At 42.3% G+C, this 26,688-nt stretch overlaps 1 protein-coding gene across 18 annotated transcripts in view; it reads left to right on the top strand.

The window, feature by feature from the left end:
* Positions 1-26,688, top strand: part of PTPRM (protein tyrosine phosphatase receptor type M) — a 1,498,021-nt gene that overhangs the window by 454,438 nt on the left and 1,016,895 nt on the right. For all 18 annotated transcript variants that reach the window (XM_078687901.1, XM_078687900.1, XM_078687899.1 and 15 more), the window contains exon 5: positions 18,867-18,982. In XM_078687901.1, the coding sequence (XP_078544027.1) occupies positions 18,867-18,982 (116 nt within the window). The remainder of the gene's footprint in view (positions 1-18,866; positions 18,983-26,688) is intronic.

The raw sequence follows: 26,688 nt of genomic DNA, 5'->3' as shown, positions 1-26,688 counted from the left end.
TTGTGGTGGTTCACAGAGATCATATTGGGGAAGGGTGGTGTGATAAGCATAATGGAGTTTATTAGTATTATCTCCTCTGCTTCACTGTTAGCGAGCCGGTATGTGACAGGCTTTTAACGTTGGCATTTAGAGTACAGACTTACTTGTTCAGCGAGCCAGATAGAAATGCCCCCAAAATCTTTCTGTCCATCCCGGATCTATAGTACACACAGTGCGTTTCGGCAGTGGCCTGGCTGAGTATGTGCTCTCCGCCCCTCTATGCCCCACTTTCATTTTCAAGTTTTTTGTTTCTAGTACTGATTCACAGAACTCTCAATTGAAAAGGGAGACATCATTTGTATTTATCTCACTAGTACAGACATGAGCCTGTCCATCAGTTCCACCCGCGGCTTTGACAGAAGCATCACCTCAAAGACTATGGCCAAGGGTAAGGCCACTGTGAATACTGAACAAAGTAGCTGTACTGAATGTCCATCCCAGACACTTGTGGTCGGTCCGCTGTCTCTTTCAGAAGAGGACTGATCATCAGCAAGAGTTGCCTGATTGGCTAAAGGACTTTGTGAATTTAATGAATTATTCATACAGATATATTTTTGTTTGCGATGCCCATGGGGCCAAAACTTTCAGAACATTATTGTATGTTTGATCCTAAGAGGACAAACTCTGGTTTGGTTAAGATTATTTTTGAAGCCATTTGGATTACATCAAAATTAAAGTAGCTGCAGTTTTTATATGTTTTGGTTAGGCTACCAAAGAGCTGATCTCTAAGAATCTAAGCAAACCGGTGAGGCAATACAATCTGTGCAACTCTGAGTTCATCAAGAGAAGGATTGCATAAGGGGCAAGAAGACTGGCTTTCCTCCTCCATAAGTTAGGAGAGCCTCTGAGGACTGCAGACAAAGCTTGTGTTGCTATAAGCCGAAGGAGAGAATGTAGTAGACTGGCTTGTGTTCTGTGAACCAGCCGTACAGCATATAGGGCCAGATGTGTGTAGGTAATCGTTTGCAATTACTAAATAGCAAATTTTTGCAATTCGCTATTTGATAATAAACACCCATATACAAATGTGTGTATTACACATTTTGCAATTCCCAATGAGTCACAAATAGACCTACCTCATGACTATTAATGAGGTTTGTGACCCTTTGTAAATTGCAAAAATCACAGGGATGGTGGCCTGCAGGGGGCAGCAAGACCCCCCATGTATGTGACTGCTTTATAATAAACCATTTTCTTTTAATGCAGCCCATTTTCTTTAAAGGAAAATGGGATAAGTTTCAAAATTAAAAATGAAAGTTTTATTTTTATTATTGAAGAGTAGGCAGTTGTCTACTGCCTGATCTTAAAAGGTATTGTACAAATATTCACAAAGGGGAAGGGACCCCTTCCCATTTGCAAATGGGTTACGACCTACTTGAAGTAGGTGGTAAATTGTGAATGTTTTACGACCACTTTTCTGTCGCAAAACACTCTTACATACCACTGTGTAGTGATCAACATCACACACTGCAATTCGGTATTCGGAAGGGATGCCGTAAACACTCCCTTTCCTAATACCGAATCACAAACCCAATTTGCGATTCGGTAATAGGTTACTGAATAGCAAATAGGGACATTTCAAAAAGCCTTTTTCCGTGCGAATTGGCCTTTTGCAAATAGAAAAAGGCCGTGTACATCTGGCACTAAGAACCAAGAACCCACTATCTGTGTGCTGCTATGAGGATGATTGACCAAATCATGAAGTGCTGCTAAGACGGTGGATTCATTGCTTGGGGGGCTCTCCCACCTTGTGAGAACGTTTGTCAGTGTTGTCTGCTATCTAGATCATGAGGACTTTGTCACAACTTCTATGTGGTTCCAGGAAAGTGCTGTGCAAAGAATTAAGGTTGACTATCCCCACAAGGGCAGTTCACAGATATCGACTTCAGGAAAAGCCATTGAGCTGTGTGTAATAAATTTCTTTATTTAGATATATAAAACATATCTTTAAAAGATTCTTCCAGCACATTAACACAATTTTATAGATTAAAAGAAATTGAGAAAAAAGCAAATTTAAAAACAGAGTAAAATTTGGCCTTCCTATCAATGATTACTGCAGCGTATCAATTTAGAATTTAGCACTCCCGCACTATGCAGATGAGGTTAAAGCACAATTGTCCAGTTTTTCTAAGAGACTATACACTTGCTGAATGAATTTGGCCAATTTTATATTTAAAACAGTGTTCTCTAAGGACAGAGCAGCAATAGTGGCATGTCTACAAGTCCGAACTCCCAGCCTGATCCATTCTGGCCTGAGAAGGCGTCTACGTTGGAGAATAAAAAAAGGGCATGTACAAAGCACGTGCAAAAAAGTTTCATTTGCTGACCTACACCCTCTGCACGTTTGATCATCCCTTTTTCGACGCCATACAGGAAGATTTTGAAGGAAGCGCCAGTCTCCCAGTCTTAGGGCGATCAGACATCGCTTTAACTGATAAGAAAAAGTAGTCGAAAGGTAGTTGGCCGGGGATAATCGTTTGTAGGAGTGGACTACTGCCCAAGCATGGCTACGTTTCGCAAGGAGAGCTTTGTCCGTAATCAGGGATTTAAGTCTTATAGCTTTTTTAATTGTGATTTTGAAAGCGGTCTGGCTTGGATTAAGGGCCCAAAGGTCCGCAGCAGACATTATTTGGGTGTAGTCATTTAGGAGGCGGCCAAATGACCCCCCCCGGATTGCTCACGCTGATTTCGTTCCAAACCAAGAGTTCCAGGGTGCCATCTTCTGCCTGTCTTAGTTTGTGAATCAGGTTAAGATATGAGCCAGCGTTAGAGAATTCGTAGTTAATTAAGCCCAACTCTAGTCTGACCTGAGCTGGTGAGGAGGAACTCGGCAGATGGAGCAGTTTCGTGTAGAGTTTGATTGTCAGTTTGTTTAAGGAATTGTTCATTTTACCCTTAAAGATCTCAATGCCATACGAAAGTGTGGGCCCGATCTTTGCTCTAAGCACATCCAGTAAAGGCAAGAGCGTGGGGCCTGAGAGTCTCCTCGATAGCTTAGCCAGGGATACCCTTAGCGCAGTGGCCTTGGCTGCAATCACAGTGCTCTGCTTGGTGAAACTGCCCCTGGAGTCCAAATGGACCCCTAAGTACTTGTACGACTGGCCTATTGAGATACTTTCTTTGTTGATTGTCCATCCTCCACCGCTGTAACGTTTTTTGCCAAACGAAACAACCATCGTTTTTTTCATGTTAATTTCTAACTGGTTGTTGACCGTGTAATGCATTAGGGCATCAAGGAGTCTCTGAAGCCCCACTCTGGTGAGACTGAACAGTGCCAGGTCATCGGCATATAAGAGATTGCTTAATGCCGTGCCTCCTACTTTTGGTGAATGGCTGATTACTTTCTCCAACGTGCTTGATAGGTCAGCAATAAATAGATTGAAGAGGAGGGGGGCCAGCACGCATCTCTGTTTGACACCGCGATAGGTCCTGATTTTCCGGGAGAGATGTGCGCCAGACCCTAACTTCACTCGAACCCATGTGTTGGAGTACAGAATGATGATGGGATTCAGGATATTGTCTGGGATTCCCCACTCCCTCAGTTTTTTAGCCACAGAGCAGCCCTAGGCACCCTGTCGAATGCTGCTTTGAAGTCGACAAAGCAGCAGAAAATCAACTTTGAGTTTGTAAGGGCTTTGTCAATGATGGTAGAGATTGCCAATAAGTTTGTCATTGTTCCTGATTTGGCGGTGAACCCTGTCTGATTCAAGGAAATCAGATTTTTGTCCTTTGCCCATTTCCTGAGATCCTCCAAAATGAGGCCTGCAAAGTGCTTTGCCTCTATGTCCAGCAAGGCAATTAATCTGTAGTTGTTCGGGTTGCCTCGTGATCCAGCGTTATAGATGGGATGGATGATGGCACCTCTCCAGGAATCCGGAATGGTTTGATGGCGCAGGGTGTAATTAAAGAGATTCGATAGCACCTTGGACCAAAAGGGGACGTCGGACTTGAATAGCCTTTGCGGCAGGCCGTTCGGGCCTGGTGCTCCGTCTTGTCTCCCTTTCGTCAGTGTTTTGACAACTCTATCTTCAGACATTTCCTCGGATGAGGTAAGCCCCTGCGAATAATCGGGTGAGAGGTTCGATGTTTTACCCGCGCCAGTGTCAGAAGCCCATATTGGTCCAGGGCAGTCGTGGTAATCTTGTGCCTGGAAATGCTCTGTCAGATACGTGATCCAGTCTGCTTCCTGGATGTTCGCAGATCCAGATGATGATGTGTTTCTGTCGATGTTGTTGACAAGAGACCAAAATATCTTGGAATTCTGTTGTTTGCTTTCTCATACCAGTTTGACCCAGAGTTGGGTTTCCTGGGCCTTTTTCTCTTGGGTAACTGCCCTCCTGAATGCCTTTTGGGCATGACGGTATGTAACGAGGAAACTGCTGTTCTCTGGAAATTTTAAAAGCAGCCTCAGTGCGTTATTTCTCGTTCTTTTTACTGTTTTTATCATAGGGAGGGCTGTTGGTCCTACTGGTGGTATCCGATTTGGGCCCTGCCTTGTTGCTGGATAAGTTCTGATCAAATGTGCGCATAGCTGCGTCCATATTGCTGTTAGGGAAACCGATTGGTCTAAGACACCCCTGATAAAATCCTTGCTTGTATTTAAGATGCACTGACAGTTAGACTCACTCCATTTCAGGCGTTTTAAGTTGTCGGAATGTATTCCTTTGTATGTAGATGGAGCCTTTTTGTGGAGGGCTAAATTTATGGCAAAGGAAATGACCAGTGGCCTGTGGTCGCTTTCGGGCCTTGGCAGGATGGAGAAGTTAGCCAGATTGAACAGAAGTTCCGAGTTACATATGGTGAAGTCCAGGTAGGATTTTGCTCTTCCGTTTGACCAGGTCCAGTTTGGAGGGGAGTCAGTTGCTGATCTTCCATTCACAACTAGGTACCCTGCGTTGTAAAGTCTTGTCACGGTGACCTCGCCTAATATGTTGAAGGCTTGCACAGGGGGTTTAGATTGGGGGACCGCCTCAATGGTGCTAGTCATGTTAGGTCCTTCTAAGTCTGCTGTATTCCCCTGGAAAAGGTTGGTGTTAAAGTCCCCTGTGATAATGCGGTCCGAGTTGGGATATACTGTGGCTATATCTTCCATTATATCGCAGAATCTGGCCAGGTGGTCTTTCTTTGTGCGGGTGTTAGGATTAATGTACACGTTTATAAGTAAAATCGGTCGTTGTCTGCTCCGTAGATTAATTTTAACCCCCAGTAGCCAGTCTTCTTTCAAGTGAAGTTGACTGAATTCGCCTTTTAGGTTGTTGGATATGTATGTGGACAGCCGGCCTTTAGGGTGGCCGAAGCGGCTGTCCCTCAGTGCCTGTTTCCGATATTCAATGAATCCTTCAATGGGGCGGTCCTCTAATTCCCAAGTTTCCTGGAGGGCAATTGCCACATGTTCCCCCAGGAAAGACATAGTGTCTTCGTTTGAGGTTTTTTGATGTAGGACGCAGATATTCCATGAGCATAGTAAAAAGGGTGGCTCCCTCTTACTGCTGACCACACTGTGCTGTTGTGCCCCTGGTGGCGGGAGTGGTTTTAATAGATTGTGTGTTTTTGCTGGTGAACCTGGCACAGATGTTCAATTTCTGCTTTTTGTCGCCAATACGGCTGGCAGCCACCTCCAGGCATGGTCTGGTTCTTTGTTACTCACCGCTATTTCAGGGGATTTAGGTTCTATATCCGACCCTGAGGCATTTTTTAGAACAGAGAACGGCCTCCCATGCTCTTTGTTTTTGATGGAGGCCGGCTTGCTTGGTGTGGTTGCTCCGGATAGCAGCGTGATTGGATATCCTGGTGTTGAATAAGGGTACACTCTAATCCCCCAGTTCCGCAGTGTAGCCTTGTGTTCGATGAAGGCTCCTGCCCAGCCTGCCTGTGTGAAAGCTACAACGGTGACTTCAGAGGCCATTGAGCTGTGGCATGCCCTCTTCCAAAGCACCTCAAGAGCGTGGAAGAGATCCTCGCCGCATACTTTTGCCTGTCCATGCCTAGAGAAAATTCTGAGTCTGTGTACTTGAAACACAAGCAACTGCACGACACCCCCATCATGCAGACGCACATTCAAAAATTGTACAAGCATCATCCCACACAGAACTAACTGCCCTGCAGACCAGGCAGCACTTGTGCAACATAACTAAACCTGCTACTATAAGTAGTGTAATGTGCGGAAAGTTCAGTCAGGCATTCCTGTGAGAGATACATTGTTGGAAATACGTGTGTTTAAAAAAAGGCTTACTGTGCTGCTAAAGAAAATTTTGTCCTACACTGGTGCATATTTGTAAGATAAGAACTTTAAAGACACTTTATTTTAATAAAGATGTAACATTGTCTGGACCTTATTCCATTCCACCCCTCAAAAGAAAACATTTGCTGCTCACCAGTGCTACACAATGTAGGTCTAAAGCGACAGGCAGCCATACCGCAATCCTCAGTGACGAGTTGGCCACCGCAGCGCAGGTTCTGACACTAGATTTTGATGCCAGAAGTTGTGCAGAAAGGTAGGCATGAAGGTAGAAGTAGCAGGCGCCGCCTTTGCAAGGCTGTCTGTAACTGACCAGTTCCTCTGCTATATCATCACAGACCAGTGGTTAATTTATAAAAAAAAATAAGTGCCAGGGCTCTCGTCAGGAGGCAGCTTGCACCAGCCTATTTCACCTGTTAACGTTGCCTAAAATAGTGCCAACTACTAACCATGAAAGTGGGGAGAGGATGTGGTATAATGGCTAGAGCTGCAGATTTAGGAGCTGGGGAACCAGGTTCGAGTCTCTGCTTCAGGTCAACATGCTGTGATTCTGGGCAAATCACTTAATCTCCCCATGCATACCATAAATGAATGTGTACTTAATTGGTGCTCATGAAAAGAACCAGTGTAGAAGATCAAGTGCCGGTGCTGAGCACTGGAAACCACTGGCTCAAATTAAGCAGCATCACATACGCAATCCTAACGTACAAAATGACTCCTGCTCTCATTGCATAGGGTGAACAGTATAACTGGCTAGGTTTTCAGCAGGAAGTATTGAGCAAACTAGTTTCAAAAGCATGCTTGGTTTACAGCTCACGGCTCCTGTTTGCTGCTAAGAGTAACTGCTGATGCCGCATATTTAAATGCCAGTTTCTTTCCGGTGGAGTCCTTTCTCCTTGTAGTCGTTCCAAAGTTCTGATACGAAATGCTACACTTCTGTTAAATTGGAATGCCTTTAAATATCATGATCAATCCTGGAAATCTACTAAAGTGACCTTTAATACTTCTTTCATATTTCTTTTTCAAATTTATTAGAGATTAAATCAAGATTAGGATATTGCAATGCTCCATAACGCTGAGATTATCCTCACAGTTCAAACACTTACAGTGGGCTAGGAAATGAGGATGGCATTATTTCTCTATAAATAAAAAAGCTTTTTGAGCAGTATTGCAGCCCTGATCTTTTATTGCACCGCTTTGCCAAGATTGCATTATTTCATTGTTTCAATGCGTTTTCAAAGCAGTTTCATGAAAGGCATTTAATCTTCCAAATTGGTTCGTGATCTCTCGTTTTACAAATAGCCCTCTATTGCAAGAGCAATGCTTCTTTGCGTGGAATTCCATATTTGCGTTGATGTCTTTTTAAACCACCAGAGCTACTGCAGTACTAGCTTAAATTGGACGGGTTTCTTCATTCCACATCATCTACAAAAATAGGCAGACATCTGAATAGGGTTATTGCCTGCATCGCAAAAGTTCAGCCATCTTGATGGTCTGCTGAACTCTGAATTTAAAAAATGGTTTGGTGCTCCAGGGACACAAAATGAAAAGCTTTTTATGCATATGCTCCTCAGCACCATACCACAGTACTGGATACCAACTAGGACAAAAAGAGTGCTATATGCCGGGTATTAAACGGTGAAAGCACAGTAACTGGTGCCCGTGGCAAAAACAGTCACCTGTCAACATTGCAGGCCGAAAATTGTGAGCTGTTATCCCCTAATACCAACAGAGGATGGGTGCAGAAACGAGTGTTGGTATCACATTGGTTGTGCTGTAGAGAGAAAAGTGCATATATGTTGCAAAGTAGCAGTAGCTACTGCGTAGTTATGCGTGAGTCAGAGTTCCATAGGGAAAGTGCTTTTTATTTTGCTGATAACTTTGGCACCGTTTGAGGAATCTTCATGGTACTTTACCCAAAAACAAAGTTTATGCACCTCATCTCCTTCCTGGAAAGTTTTAGGGTGATCCATCAAGCAGGAGCCAAGAAAAGGGGGCTTCCCCATTGCTTTTTTCCCATGTAATTTCCATTAGACAGTGCTACAGCCAAAATGGCTGAACGGAATTACACTGATTTTGACAGTTTGACAGAAAGCTAGAACTTTACTTCAGAGACCTTGCTTGTTGTGATCCGGTGTATTTTGGTCACTAGTTTTTGTGACATTAAGGTTCAAAATTTAGAGAGATCTAGCATCTCTCGACTCCGGTGGGACCTGTAGATCAAAAGATACAATCTGATTAACTATCAATAGCATCAAGCCTGGCCCGAGAAAAGGGGATGAGAGGAAGGTCCCAAAAGATTTTTTTTTTCCCCCATACAATTTCAATAGGAAGATTGGACAATGACAGACAAAATACACCTTTTAACTAAATTTGGTAGAAACATAGATATTTATTCAAAAAGCATGCTTTTTATGAATTGGTGTAGATCAGTTCAGCCATTTTTAGGAGAAATTAAAGTTTAAACAATAGCGATATCTGTTGCTGCAGGAGTCCCACTGGAAAAAAAAATTCTGATTTGTTGGACCTGTGTCACCAAGAGATGTGATTGGTGACTGCAACATGAAGAAAAATGTTGTAGCTGCCATTACTGGCATTTGAAGAGTCCGGGAAAACAATTAAAAAATCATACAAGGGGGCAGTATATCTTACACCGCTATGATACACTGCTTATGACTGCACATATTACTTCTGAAATCTGCATTGGTGCGAGTTGTACTGATGTCTGTTATGCATAACTGATGAATTTCAGTGTTTTTGGTTTTTAAAACTTTTTTTTTTTAAACCATTATAAGTCCTATGTATATGTCCATTTTAATTTATATTTAACATGTATAGGCATCAAGATGTTTTCAATGAGAACTAATTGTGAAAATAAATGGCTCAGATTTTGTCAATGAGACCTAAATGTGAAAACAAATGGCTCAGATTTTGTCACCGTAGCTCAGTTGCAATTGTTTTTTATTTGTTTTTTTAGCATAAGATGTACTTTAACTAAGATTATAATCACAGCTTTCCTTTGCGTAATCATCTTGTGTAATGGACTTCTAGTAGACTGATTTGAAATCCTACTATGATTCTGAATAAAAAGCCAGCAAACTCCAGCCCCTGTATAATTTTATACTCTTGAATTCGGCGCACACTTTTCAAGTTGACATGGTTGCCTTTAGGAAGAGTTCTATGATGATGCCAAATGCAATCAGATTTTCTGTAACCATAATGCATCTATTATTTACCCTAGGCTTGCCTTCATTCCCTCTGAATAGGGAAATGACACAGTATGTTTCTCCCGATAAACTCCAGATTTGCCACCTCATATGGTGGGCATGCTTCATGCATCACCTGCTGCATGATACGTTGCATTGGTCGCTTTCATAGCTTACAAAATGTTTGTTTCTAGTGGAGGGTTCCTGGTCATTCCGGCACACCTAAGATAACTTCTCTGCATTTTCAACTGCATATTTCTCTGAAGGATCTCCTATGGGTTGCCAGTTGGGCTGCTTCAAGTGCATTGTGTTAGCATTACTCTTGACGCCAATCTCAGTGGGGACACTAACGAAGTTGGTTTTGGAACTTGCCTACTTTCAGTAAGCTCAAATTTGCTTACATGGTTTGTTTCAAGTCCTCTTACTCTTGTTTCTTGTTCTCCTAATGTTGTCAATGTTCTTGATATAGACATAAGATAAGCGGAACATGCACATAGAAGAAACGCGCACGTTATTGGTAAGATCCCCAACCTTTCAAAAGACTGCCCACCCTTCTCAAGTCAGACCTTACTCCTTTCCTTCCATCTGGACAAGCGACTCTGCTTGCACCTGATGGAGAGAGACACTCAAAGATGCAGTGGACTGGGGCAGTGCAGAATGGTGGCACATGTTATTATTCCCTTGTTTCAAGGTCATACGCAGTACAAGGACAACATGCAGCCTCTTCAGCCTGTGTAAACATGCCACATGAAATGGTAATGTGGAAGCCAGTTTATGAACAATACTAGAATACATTCCGTTTTCAATACACTTTTCCTTACACTATTTAACTTGTACTGGGTTTTTTGGGATCCCGCGTGACCTTTTGAAAAAAACAACTTGCATGCTCTGTGGTGATAATCTCTTCATTGGGCAACATCTATTTTTGTGTTTGGTAAACCGGGCTATTTATCGAGAATGGCTAATTTGACTAATCCTCTTTTTTTCTACCCTCAACAAATGCAAATATCTTGTGGTTCCATAGTAAAAGACTGTGAAATAGGATTGTTCATCATGGAGGGTCGGTGTCCAAAGTTGAACACATGTCAATTTAGGATTTCACAAAACATAACCACACAAATACCCACACACTCTAAGAGATCAAGGGAGGAACCTATCACTTTAAGATTTTGTGGCCTATAAGCATGAGAGAAATTTAACTTCAACTTTGAAACTCAAACCATATGCTCCTCATGCCCCTACCACGGACGGGCCCCACAAATATCCGTATCTTCTAATTTTCCCTGCCTTCAATAGGCCAGAAATTGTAAACCATGCAATATAGCGATAAGGCCCTGGAGAGCTTGCAATCTGCAATGTGAATGCAGAAGTGCCAGTCCCACACACTGGGTCACGCCTCCTTGGAACTAAAAACAATGTATTGTTCAAGCCAGTAGGACTGACCTTTTTTGCTGGTGTGGTGGTATTTTTTTTATTATCGAACATATGCAGTTAAAAAGTGCCATTGCCTAAATATGGTGGACAAATGCTTGCATTACAAATTAAATTGTAAAATAAAAATTACGGTTGCATATAATTTAAATAGTAATGGTTCTGCCTAGTAGGCAGGTATCGTTGGCCAAAATCTAAAAACTCTTTTTCGTTTTAATGTAAATAGAATGAAAATGATTCCTAGTGCGCAGGGAAAATACACTATTGCCATTAAATTACTGTTATCTGAAGACTATCAAACACAAAAGTACAGGATTACTGTACCTTGAAGATATAGATTGACAACAAAAATGGAGGACTAAAAAAAATAAAAACGGATAAAGAATGGAAAGAAAAAAACATTCACAATGTAAAATATTGGTTCACCAGCTCTGGCACTGAAGCCCACTTATCTTTAGGTGGATGTGCATATGTAATGAAGCAAAATACCATCACCCGCAGTGCAAGGGGACCGACCAATGGCTGAAATGTCCTGATCCATTCCCAGGGCTGTATTCTGTGGTGGACATAGACAAAATATGAATGACAGTTGAACAGACCAGAGGATGACTAGGGCTGACAAAAGCCCTCTATGAAGATATATATATATATATATATATTATCACCAACATTCATAAATGAAAACTACACACACACACATCATATATAATATGATGTGATTGTGTATTTTTTATTTATGAATGTTGGTGGTATATATATATATATATATATATATATCACCAACATTCATAAATAAAAAATACACAATCACATCATATTATATATGATGTGTGTGTGTGTAGTTTTTATTTATGAATTTGTTGATTACAGGAGGCTGGTGAGACAGCTAAAACTGTCTGTAGTCCTGACCTAAAAAGGCTGAGGACAGTGCTCGTACAAGGGCGTGTGTGGTCAAGTTACTCATCTGAAAGCTGCCTGAATAAATACATTTGAACACTGACTTGTGCGAGCTTGTCTTATAGTTTTATACTTTTATTGGGTGCATTAGTTGATATAGATTGGTTTCCGTTTTCGGGAAACACATCTCCCCACCCTCCCCTTCCATTTAGTTTAGGAATTTATTTTTAATGAATTATTTTGGAAATAACTAATGCAGAACGGCTGTAATACACCGTTTGTTAAAGTGACAGGCAGAAGTCACTTGGAAACGATTAGCACAACCTGAGCTTTATCCGTGCCTTAGTTAGTTGAAATACTGAAGACGAGCCTCTCTTAAGCGCGGGCACTCCAGGGAGACTGCTGGGCAAGAGCTATATTCTCTGCCTTTCTTTTTTCAAAGAGGGCCTTTGATGTTTGAGGTTGGAATAGGCAGGGCTTCAGAGACTCCTGTTCTGCCACATCTTACAGTAAAGCTTGCTTTATAGAATGAAATGTGTTTGAAATTGTTTTACCTCCGTGATCACAATAAAACAAAAAAAATGGTCTGTTCATAACCCTCACCCAGTAGATGAGAACGTCTGTTATGTCCCTTCTTGTCTAGTCATTTCACACAAACAAGGGCCTTTTTAAATTAAAAATCTCATTTTTATTATTTATCATGAAAAGAGTTATCAATAAGTTAACTCCCACTGAAAACATGGTGTTGTGGGGAGTCAGTACAGATGACAAAAGTACTGTTGTTTAAAAAAAATCAAAAAAGTATGTAGCTCCTCAGAGAGGTTCAATTAGTGGCATATTGTATTATGTGAATCACTCGCCAACCTGTCCTGATGACAGGTACGTATGGGCCTGTGTTGGTACCCGCGAGGGTGTATATAGTGCCACACGACAGCCACTAAGGCCCACCTTCAAGTTAGCGAGTGTTCAGCTACACCAGCAGCATGCACAAATGGAAACAGAACCCGGAAGGGCCATGGGTGACACTTTTCGCTTTTGCTGAAGGACCAGCGATCAGGGATCAAATTATGTCCCTCCAATTCTCTGGATAAGTAGTTTGCCTGCACATGTTCCAAACAGTGTTTCCTCCGTTTACACGTTTAACCGGCTGCAATTAAAACAAGCATTGGTAAAGTCAGGAGGTCTACTATTCACTGCCAGACGCTTGGCTTTGCCAATGATTGTTTTGTCATGGTTTTTACAAAATGTTATTGTGGGAGAAGATTCTGGGTCCGTGTTAATCTGAAAAGAATCAAAAATATTCATGTAGAGGGAGGAGCTACGATAGCAACCAAGATGGCCGAGTGAGTTCCCGGCTCCGCCGACCTCCGTCTCCTGCCAGTAGATCCTGTCATATATCCTGACTTTGCGTCCTGCCTTCTTGTGTCTGAACGGGTCTGGTCCGAAATGGTGCAATCCTGAGATTTCTGCCATTCCGGAGGAAAAAGATACGTCGAGTGGCATTTTGCGGACTACACCAGCTTGACAGCCGGGGTCTCGAGTACTGGCCCAGCCGGGCTAAAGTTGAACAACATCGGCCGTGGTTGTGTGACAGGGTCCGGTCAGCTGAGGTGTCAAGTTTTCTTTTGACCCGCTACGGACGGCGATTGGTGTGCCTGGTATACATTGAAAGAGGGGTGACTACACATAACTGCAGCAGCGGACCGGGGTTCATGGCCCGGTGCCCGGTTTTGGGAGCGGCCGGTGCTCGCCAGGTGGGGTTCTCCGCCTGCGGTAGCTGCGTCCGGACTATCATTGTCGCCAATGGAGTGTCCCCCTCTGCAATCTTCCGTTCCGCATCCACTTGTTTTCCCCTCCGAGGGACCGGGCTCTCCGGAGTCGACACTATGACTGAGACCGAATGCAGTGTTGTGGAAGGAACCGGTAGTGTCCCGTCACTACTAACTGTGTTGGCGGCCATAGGGTCATTCCATGAGTGTATTGATGCACACCTACGCACAATGATGACTTGCTTGATTGGAATTGAGCTGACCGGACCGGACCCTGTTCCACTGCGGGAAGCGGAACTACTCGAGATGCCCTTGGTGGCCACTTCGACGGGGGATCCAGACCCTGTGCTGTGGGAGGAGACTGAGCCTTTGAACTGTGATGTGTGTGAACGGAGAGAACACGAAGTGGTGACTGGATCGTGTGGCCTACGACTACTGCTGATTATGGATGGACTACCTGCTGTTCCCCCTCCGGAACCCTACGCTGGGAACTGTTGTCGGCCTGGACCTGCGTTACTCCCCTATGTGTCTATGCCGCTAAGATGGCGGCCGCAACAACGCTGTGCTCCGTGAGGGTCAGGGAAGTCTCGGACCCTGGTGGAGGTATCGGCGCTCTCCACCCTGTGCTACATCCTGGTTTTGACTCTGTTCCGATCTTTTTATGTTTTGACTATCCTGCTGAAGCGGCTATTCGCCCAGAGGGGGTTCGGGTGTCTGCTCGAAGGGGACAAGGTTGAGATTGATAGACTGAGTTTCACATCGAGTCTCACTGGACATGGTGTTTGCGATGGTACTATCAATGGAAGGCAGGGCGGTATTTGAAGTCTCCCCTTTTACGCTACGAATTTACAGCTTACTACGTTTTTGATTTACTTCAGGGGATTCTCTGTTCGGGCGGTGGGAGGGGGGGGCGGGGATATGTTAGATGATGCCCTCCTCCGCTTCTTCCTTCTTTTAGGGCTTAGTTAGCTGGGGCGACAGGCACGCTGCTAGTGGGTTGGGCTGTAGCCATCTGCAGGGGTGCAGGGTGGGGGGGGATGTTTCTTTTATCTTTATTTTGTTTCTATGGCCTTCTCTTTTTTCCTTTCTTTCTTCTACGGGCTGTGGGTGGATTATCCTGAGCTGCTCAGTTTCTCATATTCGGGTGTCATGTCTTCTGACTGTAATCATCCTGATTTTGCGGGTGGACGGGCTCTGAAGGTTTCAGCCTAGCCGGGTTGTGGATTGTTATGTCCTTACTCCTGCTACGTATTTGCTAGTGTTGACGTCTGTCATCGTTTAATTGATATGTACCCCTTTAGTCTATTTGCCTGTTCACCTCCGCAATGTGCTTCGTTCCATGGTACCCAATGTATGTACTCACTCTCTTGTTTTTCTTCAAATAATAAAAATACATATACAAAAAATATATATATTCATGTACACATTGCCATAGTATTCCTTAGCTTATAAGGGAATTACAATGTGGATGGCTGTGCTCCTTGTGAAAGAGAAGAATGCCATCACTCACACTGAAGGTAGCCAATGGCTTTTGTGGGCTGACCCTTTTCCCCATACTGTTTGCTGTAGTGGGTGGAAGAAAAATGTGAATGACACAATAACAGAACAATTAATGAAAAAGTCTGGCTGAACCCCTTATTTGTAAGTAAATTATACATTTAATTTGAGTAAAGTCAAGTGGTTGTGGCCAATGCCAGACGTAATTGAGTATAGGCGAATTCAGCAGGTCTGGCACTGGCCACAAGACTTTTGTAGATCTCAATGCTGGTTTTGGTTTTTCAGCACTTTTGCAAAACTTTGTTAAAAAAGTTGCTGAGTCCTCATAAATCTTTTTTTTTTTTTTTTTAAATGGCTAAAAGATAAAATATTTTTCTTCAGAAAAGCATACAGTGACGTAGTCGTCCCTGGCACTTAAGGGAGCTGCTTTGTGTGTGGGTGTACTCCTTGCGAAAGAGCAGAGTGAAGTAAATCACATTGAAATTAGACTTCGACTGAAGTGAGCTGAGCCATTGCCTCATGATGTGTACTCTGAGTGGAAGAAAAATTGTAAATGACACAGTGACAGACATATATGAAGACGTCTGGCTGAAAGCCAGTATATGTATATTATACATATAATTGTAATAAAGTCAGGAGGTCTTGGCTAACGCCAGCGCTACTAAAATGAGGGGTCTGCATCTTCATGTTCTTGCACTATAACTCTACTAGTGAATTCAGTATTTCAAAACGGTGAAGATCTGGTTAGTATTCAATGTGTTGTGTGTTTAGTGCACCATGTATAATAAGCCCAAATAATCTGATTGTTTTAGACCGAGGATGCCTTTGGGTGTTTTTAATTAGCATATTTTATTTAAATTCAAAAGCTAGACCCTCCCCCAAAATAGCCGATTTAAACTTGGTAATGAGCATAGAAATGTGTTTCCATTCAGCAGTGGTGGTCCGTGCAGGTACTAGCGGTAAGGCAGGTGGAGGTAGGGGGTGAAAGTGACATACAACAGGATAAGGAATATAAAATAAATATTTATAACCACATACCTTGCACTTGCCGCACCGCCGATGAGGCAAGCGCAAGGTAAGTGTTTTTTCTTATTTATTTATTTTATATTCCTTATCCCATCGTATGGTACTTTCACCTCACTCACGCCCCGCCTCACCGCGCTTACCTGCCTCTGCCATTCAGGAGTTTTTGATTCGAGATCTAATTTTGAGCATACTGAAAATACTAACCTGAAGGTGAAATGGCTATAGGCCAATGTAAAAATAGACGTAATAAGACAATATGTGATTGCATAAGGAGGTGGTGGCACAAACATGCACCAATTTAAATGATTTCAAAGTTAAATGAAAGGACTGTGGTGAACAAAAGTTGGCAGAACTCATGGAAATAAAAAATAATGTGAGGTCTATATTTGATATATGTAAATGTATTCATCAAAACAATTTTCCCCAAAAAGCAAACGTTTATAAAAGTGAACATTCTAGGCATTGAACGCCCTCATTTGCAATTCATATGTATTTTATTTGCTAATACGCTGTTGGAGGCTATTTTTGCACTGTTGTCAGAAGAATGGGTTGACCATCATATAATTTTAACGCATCATTAAGCTAGATGATCAACATATTGTTAAATTACTTGTCTGACATAAACATTGTCCTAATTGAAGTTGTGTAATTTCACTATGAACAAAAACCTTTATTCTCCTAGATTGACAGGATCCTTGGCACTAATGAAGACAACCTGATTGGCCTTTCCTTCTAAATCATTATATCTAATCTAATTTTACAGAGCCCACAGTAATTGTTACGTGGTAACCTACTCCATAGCAACATCAGTAGAATAACAATTACTATTGCTTGTTTGTTGCCGGTTCTTGGGTTTTATGTATCGGAGAATAATTCTTCAGGTGACCAAACTGCTTTTCGTGACTCCTTTCACATCCTGCCGTTGATTTTAGCCATTCTTGAGATAGTAATATTTTGTTGGCTGCGTGGATAATCCTAAAAGAGCCAAACTGAACCTACTCCTGCCTTTGTAAAGTATTTTTGTAAATCAGATCAAATCCAGTATCAACCAAAGTAGAAACCCTGATAACAGACTGTGAGGGGAGGACAGACCAGGAGAGAAGAAACTTACCTGCAGAAGACACTGATGATCACACGATGTTTTCCGCTGAGCCGGAAGATGTTCTAAAAATAAAAGAAGGACCAGTTAAAAACAGAAAGAGAACCCGCGACAAAAAGCAGGGGAGGTGGAGACAAGAACGTACGTGGTCAAGAACATTATTTAAAAACTACGCCTTCTAACACCATTAGGTTGTCTTTTCCTCTAATCCTTTGTTCTTCTTGCACAAGTTAAATCTTAGTCTTGATCTGGAAAGGACTATCACCAAAATCAGGAGGGGGTCCTCATTTCAAACAACAAATCAAGATATCACAAGAAAGCAAATTAATACGAAGGAATAAAAGAGAAGTCGGAACCGGGGCTTCCCTGTCACTGTCACCCGGACACTTTTTACCTCTCATAGCCGCTATAATATCCCTGGATAATCACCCAAGGACTATGGACAAAGGAAATCGGGGAATAATATAAGATCATCATCAGAAGGAAAGAGAAATCCAGTGTAAGAGAACTCTCTACGTACCTGGTTATTTTTCATTTTCTTTGAGGGAACATTGGTGGTGAGGCCACAAAGAACTAAGAGAAGGGAAATTAATCCTGCCCAGAACCTCATAACACTGAGAAGTGTGTGAACATGTACTTGTTATTTTGTCAAGCCTTGTGCATTTCGTCTGCTTAAAGACAGTTTTCTTTGCTTGTGAACCCACAATATAACCAGACCTACAGTAAACCGTACTGTCAACCCCTTCAAAGCTCATCCCTACACACAGACATTACCAGGGGCGGATGGCAAATTCAAATCAGCCTTTGCAGAAATGTTCAACCCAGCCCCACAACCACTGGATGCTGCACCCACATGGGGCCGTGGGGTCTTGGGCAGGTGATGTCAGCTGCTCCTTCTCTGAAACAGGCACTTGTCTGCAGTCCACCGGCGAAGTGCCAAAGCCCCAGAAAGTCCTGTCTGGCTGTGCACAGTAGAAGTGCATTCATTGTTACCAGACAGTTAAACTTTCTAAAACGTGTCACTGTGATAAAAATAAGTGTGAATGGATTTTTGGATGGTTTCATCAATGTAAGGAGTGCGGTTCTTAAAGTTAGCTGCGACCTGTCAGTTTTACACTTTCTAAATACATTTAAAAAAAAGATATATATTAATTTTTTTAGAAGCCGCCTCTAGTAAATTCCTTCAATAAAAAAGTGCCTGAAAGGACGTTCATGTCAGAACCATACGCATGCAACTTTACATGCGAATTTAGCCAGTTCTAATTTTAAAAAGCACAAGATAATTAGCTAAAATAGAATGTCTAAATCAAAGTCGATTACTTTTTTTATTTTTGTGCGCTAAATATTGTGTTTATTCATTGTTTCTTTCCCTTACTTGCTATACTTTTATGTTTGATTGTATTGCTTCAGTTATGTGAGATCGGGGATCATGATTGATCCTAAAGAAGATATTTTAGAGAGCAGCATAACAGTATATTGTCGGTATTTTATGAAACAATGGTTCTTTTTTTCTGTTGTGTGGAGTAGTAATGTTTTTCAAACATTTTTTTAGAAAAGATAATCCCTGTAGAAAAATGATGAATACATCTGCAGCCGTCCAAGGACACATTGATTTTATATGTAAATCATAAAATAAATGTTATTTTTGTTTATCTTTTATTCAGCAAAAACACCTCATTTCCTGCGCGTTCAAAATGTGGATGTCAATGCCGGGCAGTACGCCACTTTTCAATGCACTGCGAATGGAAAAACAACATCTGGAGACAGGCTTTGGTTGCAGGTAACACATTACTTTTAATATGCTACCAGACTGTGTATATTATGCTAAAGAACTCCGTGACCTTCTGATTTAGTTTCCACACAGCCAGGTATTTTTTAACTCACTACATTTCTTCTGACCATTCCACTCTCACACCAACACATAGTATCGCCTCACTAATAAGTGCTCCCAAGTCTTCTTCGGTCGCAGCAAGCCCCATCCCGCAGCGGAGCGGGAAGAACCCGATGATGAAGCATGACACCAAGTGGGTGAGGGTATTATACCAAACCATTCTGTTTTCCCATACATCCTTAGGAAAACCTACAGTCTTCTAAACACTCACTTTAGAACCAATCTCTGAAGGATAGCATTTTTCTACAAGTAAAGTGTAGACTTTCTTTGTTTTTTCATGATTTATGGAGGAGGTTGAGTCCACAGCTTACAGAACCTCTTCACTCCCTCCCTTGTTTTTGGCCCTTATATCGTCCAACAGCTCATTGTGGGCATCCAGATTTTGCAAAGTAATCATGCATTTATCCCTGGGTGGTCATAGACATGTGTGGGGCACTGCATATTCTACATATTCTATAGAAGCAGACTGGTTGCCAACCCAAAAGACTTCAAACTGCAGCCAAAGGGCTTCCATGACTAATTTAAGTCTAAATTACCACCATACGCCAGGCATTACTTTTTGTAATCACTTTATATAATTTGGGATTAAGCAATTTTTTGATGGCGAAAACAAAAAGGGCTTTCCCTTTTATCATGTACACCTTTTCCATAAGCCTTTATCCAATTACCACATCCTTTCGCAGCTTTTCTTCTAACAGCTGGGTGAGAAGGCCTCCACAGATCAATGCAAGAGCTTCACCAATAGGGGGAACGCATGCGTTCTCGTTACCTTCTCCTTAAAAAAAAAAAACTGTTCAAAAAAGTTCTGTAGCTACATGGGTGGTTTCACAAATTGGAAATCAAATATGGGCGAATATGCTAAAGTTACCAAAGTTACTTGTATTAAACTTTGCCTCACGCAATTCACCAACTAGACTCTTTAAAAGATGCTCAAGAGCTTGATCTTTATTGTTACATTAATATGCAGTGGTAACTCATCAGGGGCGGCTCCTACGTTGGAGCGGAGGAGCGTCGCCCCATCCCCCAAAACCCCATGAATAATAAAATGGTAATTTATTACCATTTTATTTTTCATTCCTGTTCCGAGCCAAGCATCAGGATGGGGGCGGGGTCGCTGCTGAGTGACCGCAGCTGGGAGGAGGGTGGGCTATCTAGTGCGCATGTCTTTTTGGCTGGCTGTTTTGAGACCGCCAGCCACACAAGTGCATTTTAAACATCTCTAACCCAGCTGTCTTAGGACAGCTGGGTAAGAGTCCGTGCAGGCTCCAAGGTGCTGTGGAGCACTGAGTAAGACTGCTCCCTCCAATCATGGTGCTGCTCTTAAAGCATGAGAACAGTGCCCTGATCAGTCAAATGAGATCCAGGCTCCAGCTTCCAGTTCCTGTGGAGGTCCGGAGCAGAGGACTTTGCGTTCATCCAGTAAGTTACTTATATAAATATAAATATATATATATATATATATATATATATATATATATATATATATATATATATATATATAACGCACGCTACACTCTCCCCCTTTCCCGTAGATGCCAGCCGCTACTTTAAATCATGTCAGCAGTTTTTCACATAAAAAGCCAAACAAGTATCCTTAAAATCCCAATAACCTAACAAAGTGAGCTGCTTTTCCCAAAGCATCGGCAGCAGACTGCTGGAAAGGTCATTGGCTTGATGGCATCTCCTTTGAATTCAGGGTGCTCATTAGCTGATACTTTAAAAGAAAAACACGCCACAGAATAACTCCGATGATGGCACTAATGAAGGGATGTTTATGATTAGCAGATGCGCCCCATCTGCTTACATTTTCCTTTCTCCATTTAAAGGAAGCGCAGGTTATTGCCAAAGTGGGAATACATTCACATTTGTGCTGAATGACAGAACTGATGTACTATATAGGTTCATGCAGCTTTTATTAGGTGCTTGCTTTAGCTCCATGTGGCAAGCCGCTTTGCACAATATTTGGTGAGTAGGGAGATTTAAAATTGTTACATGCCTAAATGAGTTCTGACAAGATCAAATGACATGACTAGAGGTGTTTAGGTGATCCTTAGGTGTTCAACACAGGAGGAGTACACACTCTCCTGGCTCAGACTCCCTCTGCAACAGGAGGACCACCAGATTCTGTTTGTTAGGACCTTCTAACATCTATTGCATCTGTCAAGGCATGGGCAGGAAAAGCACATGTAAACAGGAGGGCAGAATACAGCACCTGTGCTTTAGAGCGCATGCTCCAGATACACAACCATTGTTTCTATATCTTTCCCTGTCTTGACTTGCTCCCTTGCTCTCTTTCCTTTCTCCTTCTCTCGTTTCTCCCTTCCCCCTCCCTCTCGCCCACTTACCTCTTTCCCTCCATTCATCTGTGTCTTCCTTCTCTCTCTCTCTCTCAATCTCTCTATCTGCTCTCCCTCTGCCTCCAAATGAAAGCCGGGAAAGAGAGCTCCCTTCTCTCAACATGGACGCCTATGTAAGCTCCCACGGCAAAATGATCCACCCTGTAGATCCCACACAGGAGAAAACTAAAAGCTCGGGACAACACAAGAAATCCCCAAAAAATAGCAGCGCAGTCCACAGACGTGTCCATAAAGCTCGGAGCTCGCCTTATACCCCCTTGTCCATCACCTGTACTAGAGCCTGTAAGATCACTCCGTGACTTCACAGTTTAACTCCGACTGACGCCTGCTAGATCTGCTGGTCGTTATTTCGATTTCTCAGCAAGGCAAACACTATCTTTCATCCTTTTGAGGTTGTTAAAAGGAGTTTTATTAAGTTGGGTAGTTACAATAGTTATTAAAAGGCAGACATTCTGTGTAAGTTGCTAAGTCCTTCTCCCTTGTGCCCCGCACAGAATTGATTTTCTCCTCAGAACGTCCCCTGCACTCCACTCATGAACTAGGCCTCTCGCACTTCAGTTGTGCATTTGCCGCCAAAGAACCATGTTGTTGGAAATGCACGCTCAATAATGAAAGGAAAGCACAAACTCCTCAGGAAGGCTCAAGAGTCCAGCGTATCTGTCCAGTGTAGGCCTGTCACACATCACGTCGGAGTTGCAACCACAGTGACAACCTTTTGAGGAGTCAAAATAGTCGACAAAGGAAACGAATAACTCGGGCGTTTTTGAGCAGCTTCTGGTATTTCCATTGGGTGCTCAGTATTGCGTTAGGGGAAGTCGCCTCCTTATTTCTAACTTGGCAGTTCCCAAAAATTGGAAAATGACACAATTCATCCTCACTACAGGAATTTTAATCTGTTGGGTAAAATGTGTTTTAAAAGGCACCATTTGGCAATGTTTTTCCCAAAACGTTTTCGAGGAGTGAAACACTCTTTCCATCCCTAAACCCCTCCTTTCCTGGAGGTGGTTGGGCCTCCTGGCACGGGTCAGGATCACCAGGGCTGCCGCTGGCTGGTGTCTGCCTGTGGTAGCGGAGCTTGCTTTTATACAACACCTGCTGGCTTGAGGCAACCGGTATGGATAGAGACATAGAGAGAGATGTAAGACACGAGTGTGAGGGAAAGAAAACATTCCACAGTTTGTTTGTAAAGGACCACAAATGGCTTATATTGCACATTGTGCACTCCTGTCTCAGTTGCGATTATAAATTGCTCACTTCCAGCATAAGTGCAATGTGGTGAGAGGTTGCATCTGTTAATCAGAGTCATTGGGAAGAGAGGGATGACTTACAGACCGATGGCAGGTACTGGGAAGAGTAAGAGATTATGGGGAACTGCTGCTTAGTGGTCCTTGGGAGATGAGAAACTGGATGTGGGAGCAGTCACAAGCTCTAAAAATAAAGAACACTGAAAAGCAACAACATAGGTAACAGAGTAGTCACTGAAGAAACACATAGTATTGGAAGCAAGTACGAGAGGACATGATGGAGAGACAGAAAGGGCATAGGGAGAGTGTGAGCGCTTGGGGACAGATAAGACAAATGATGACCATGATGACTAAAGTAATGAGTGTAAAAATAGGAGACAAAACAGCAAATGCGATAGGCAGTGTTAGACCTGTTAGCCTTAGGGAGTGGGGGGGCCTTCCCCAATCCCTTTGCTTCCACGTTTTGCTGAATCTTTTTGTTGACTAAGGGACTCTGAGCACCTTCCAGACTGCTAATCAGTGCTAAAGTGCATGTGCTTCTTCTCTAAACATGTGTGTAATTGATGTATACCTGATTGACATATTTAATTTACCTGTAAGTCCCTTGTTATGTAGTTTACTATATACCCAGGGACTGTAAGTTACATTCCACTAGTGGCTTGCCATACTGATTGTACCACTCACAGAACTAGCCTTTCAAACCTGTCTCAGGCCACTGCAGTGCCTGTGTGTGCAGTTTACTGCCACTTCGACTTTGCATTTAAACTACTTGCCAAGCCTTAAACCAACTCCCCCTTTACTCCATATAAGTCACCCCTAAGGTAGGCCCTAGGTAGTCCCAAGGGAAGGGTGCTATGAAAGTAAAAGATAGGACATGTATTTTTATGTTTTGCATGCTCTGGCGGTGACAAACAGCCTATTTTGTTTTTCACTACTGTGATGCCTTCTCCTCTCATAGGTTAGAATTGGAAATGCCTTAATCCACCTTTAAGATGTAATTCTTTATCAGAGAGAAGTTGCTTTTTTATTTTTCATATCCTTGGAATGGTATTGATAAATCCTACTTACTGGTGAAGTTGAATTTAACATTACTATTTTAGAAATGCCACTTTTAGAAAGTGGACATTTCTCTTCACTTACTACTCTGTGTGCCTGACAGCCTGTATCTCATACATATCTGGTGTGGGTGACACCTACACTTTGTGCATTCCCCCTAGACAGCCACAACACAGAAGGATAGGTGTGTTTGAGTACCCATCTTCATACTTCTGCATTCTGATGGCTTGATTGGTCAGGATTGATGGGAGGGGCCAACAGTTCACTTGAATAGGTAGTGTCCTGTCCCCATACAAAGGGCTGATTCCCCCCCCCCCCCTTTAGAAATCCTTGCAGACAGGACTGGGCTGAAAGGGGAACCTGTGCACTTAAGAGAGCTGCTTGGAAGTCACCCCCACATCAAATGCACTTTGGGGTATAAGTATTGGGCCTCTGACACCCTAAAATGATACACTTCTGTATCTTGAATTTTGAACTGAACCTCCGTCAGAAGGACTGCTTAAAGGACTTATCTTTGGGCTGCTGACTTGAAAGGCCTGCTTTTCTCTTGTGTTGCCCTGTACTCTCTGTTGAAGGATGGCTGACTCTACCTTCCCTCCAAGTGATCTCCAGCACAACCTAAAGTAACCTTTTTAGCTCCACTTGCTTCTAACACTTTACAACATTTATTCCTTTACAATTCAATATCTCTACTTCTAGTCATTGGATTTTTGTTGTTTTGGTCTTGTTTTGTTCAGAATATACACGTCGCTTTTTATAAACCGGTGTGGAGTATTTTTGTGGTGTGTCCATGTTTATTTATTTATTGACATTTATAAAGCGCAACATATACCCGAAGGTGTCTTGGCTGTTATTACTGTGTGTGTGTGTGTATGTTTGACAGATACTTTACACATTGCCTCTTTAGTTTAGCCTGCCTGCTCTGTGCTAAGCTACCAGAGGGTGAGCACAGGTAAACTTTTTGTGTGTATTTTACTTGCTCTGACTACAGTGGTGGTTCCTGCCTGACCTGGGGGCATACCTCTGCCAACCAGGAATCTCATTTCTAACATGTTGCATTCTGGAGAAGGGCAGGTTAAAGGGAGAAAGGCATTAATACATGGATAGAAACCAAACAAATATGTTTGAACCAGCACATGGACATGAGTGTCAGTAATAAGAACAGTACTTAATTTTTAAAAGAAGTGGTGCCATGGCTTGAGGTTTTACTTAGAAGCCTGCGACCATCCTGAATACAAAAGCTGCATAGTTTTGATTCCAATTTAAGCCTCTTTAATCCACCATCAGACAATCCCTGACCCAAAATCTCACTCATGCAGATTCCACCTTTGTCATGTTTTTCCCATCTTTCTTTCCCTTCTTTTTTCCTCCTTTCTGTTTTTTTCCCTCTCTTGCTCTTGGTCAAAGTCAAATAAGTGCTCATCCCCAAACATGAGTGCCGGTGGGCCCCACCTGCAACCATTGCCTCAAATTAAGCACCAACTAAAATGGAACTAGAAATAGAGAGAACACAATGAGCAATGGACTGGACAAAATATATAGGAAAAACAGAAAGATGCAAGAGAGAACAGGGTACGAGTGGGCAAGTCTGAACACAAGACGAGACAATGAGAGGCAAAAAGTTAAATACTGCAGAGGGAATGGGCGGAGACGCAGCAGCAATGAAATTAAAACAGGCTCTGATTAAAAGTCAGGATTTAACCACTTCAAGAAATAACAATATATTGGCCTATTGAACAATACAGACTAAACATTTTTTGGGGCTGGTGTACAAAACAGCAGTGTAGCTTGTTGAACAGAGAAACTTGTGTGGTATTTGAACTCTGCATTGATTGCTTTGATTTCTTGGTAATATAAGCTTGCATAGTTAGTGTGCAGGCATCATCTGTTAGTCTAGTGACAATATATAGGTGCAAACAATTATCCGACGTGGGCAACTGGATGTGCATTTGTGTTAAGAGTACTGTGTGCAGTTTCACAAGGTGGTTTTACTTGACTGTCCAAGTGCAACATGCCTCGCTACTATGTTTAATAATCTTGCGGTTTGTGTTGTAATTCTAGAACAGTTTTAGTGCATGTTGACTTCATTTTAGTCGGGCTGAATCATGAAGACCCTTACATGTACATATTCGGCTCAAAATGTCGCGATAGTTACTAATTGCTCTAGCTAATGGTTCCTCCTCACAAGGACTCGTACTGCTATTCGTTACTTTTTTATCGTTCTTCTTAGGCAGTAATTGTAGTATCTATTTGTTTTGTCGTGAAACCCAATAATTTTCTTTTTTTAAATGATAGTTACCAATTGTTAGATAAATCAGTACACCAATCATAGCCCCTCGCCATGATTGTTTTTAAAATACATTTCTAATTTATGTAACTCTTAACCTCAGCAATTGTTTCACGCATTGTTGCGCTATTTTCGTTTGCCATCATTTTTGTGTGTATTCTAATTGAAATGAATAATGTTGCATATGTTTACATCCACGCACCGTTATCCAAACATATATTGTTTTTTTCAGGGGGCATTCCTTCCCTCCATCCAGAATTATAAAATCTATTCATAAATGTTTCCTGAGAGAGCATGCCTTGCCATGTGTTTGATCCAGCTTCCCTCTTGAAATGCAGAGTGACCCTGTTTACGTATACCCTTATGTAGTATTTTACCATGGCACTAGTGGTAATTGTATTGTAATTGAATTAATATAGTGGTGACTACCAATGACGACGCATTGAAGTACTTTATGCTTGCCAGAAGGCATCTCAGGAACCCAAGGTTAGTGGTCCATCCAGGGGTTATTTTTGTTTATGGTGAAAAGTCTTGTACTCTCAAGGAGAACATCCCATTCTTTTGCTCCAGTTTCTTTCTGGTAGATTACATTGATAGGGTTAGATGTGGTCATTAGTTGTGCTATAGGAGTTTATGCAGACGATTGATAGG

This window comes from Lissotriton helveticus, chromosome 4_1, assembly GCF_964261635.1.
Source record: "Lissotriton helveticus chromosome 4_1, aLisHel1.1, whole genome shotgun sequence".
In the NCBI taxonomy this organism is placed as follows: Eukaryota; Metazoa; Chordata; class Amphibia; order Caudata; family Salamandridae; genus Lissotriton; species Lissotriton helveticus.
Note: the sequence above shows the minus strand (reverse complement) of the source record. Positions and strands in the feature narration are given on the sequence as shown.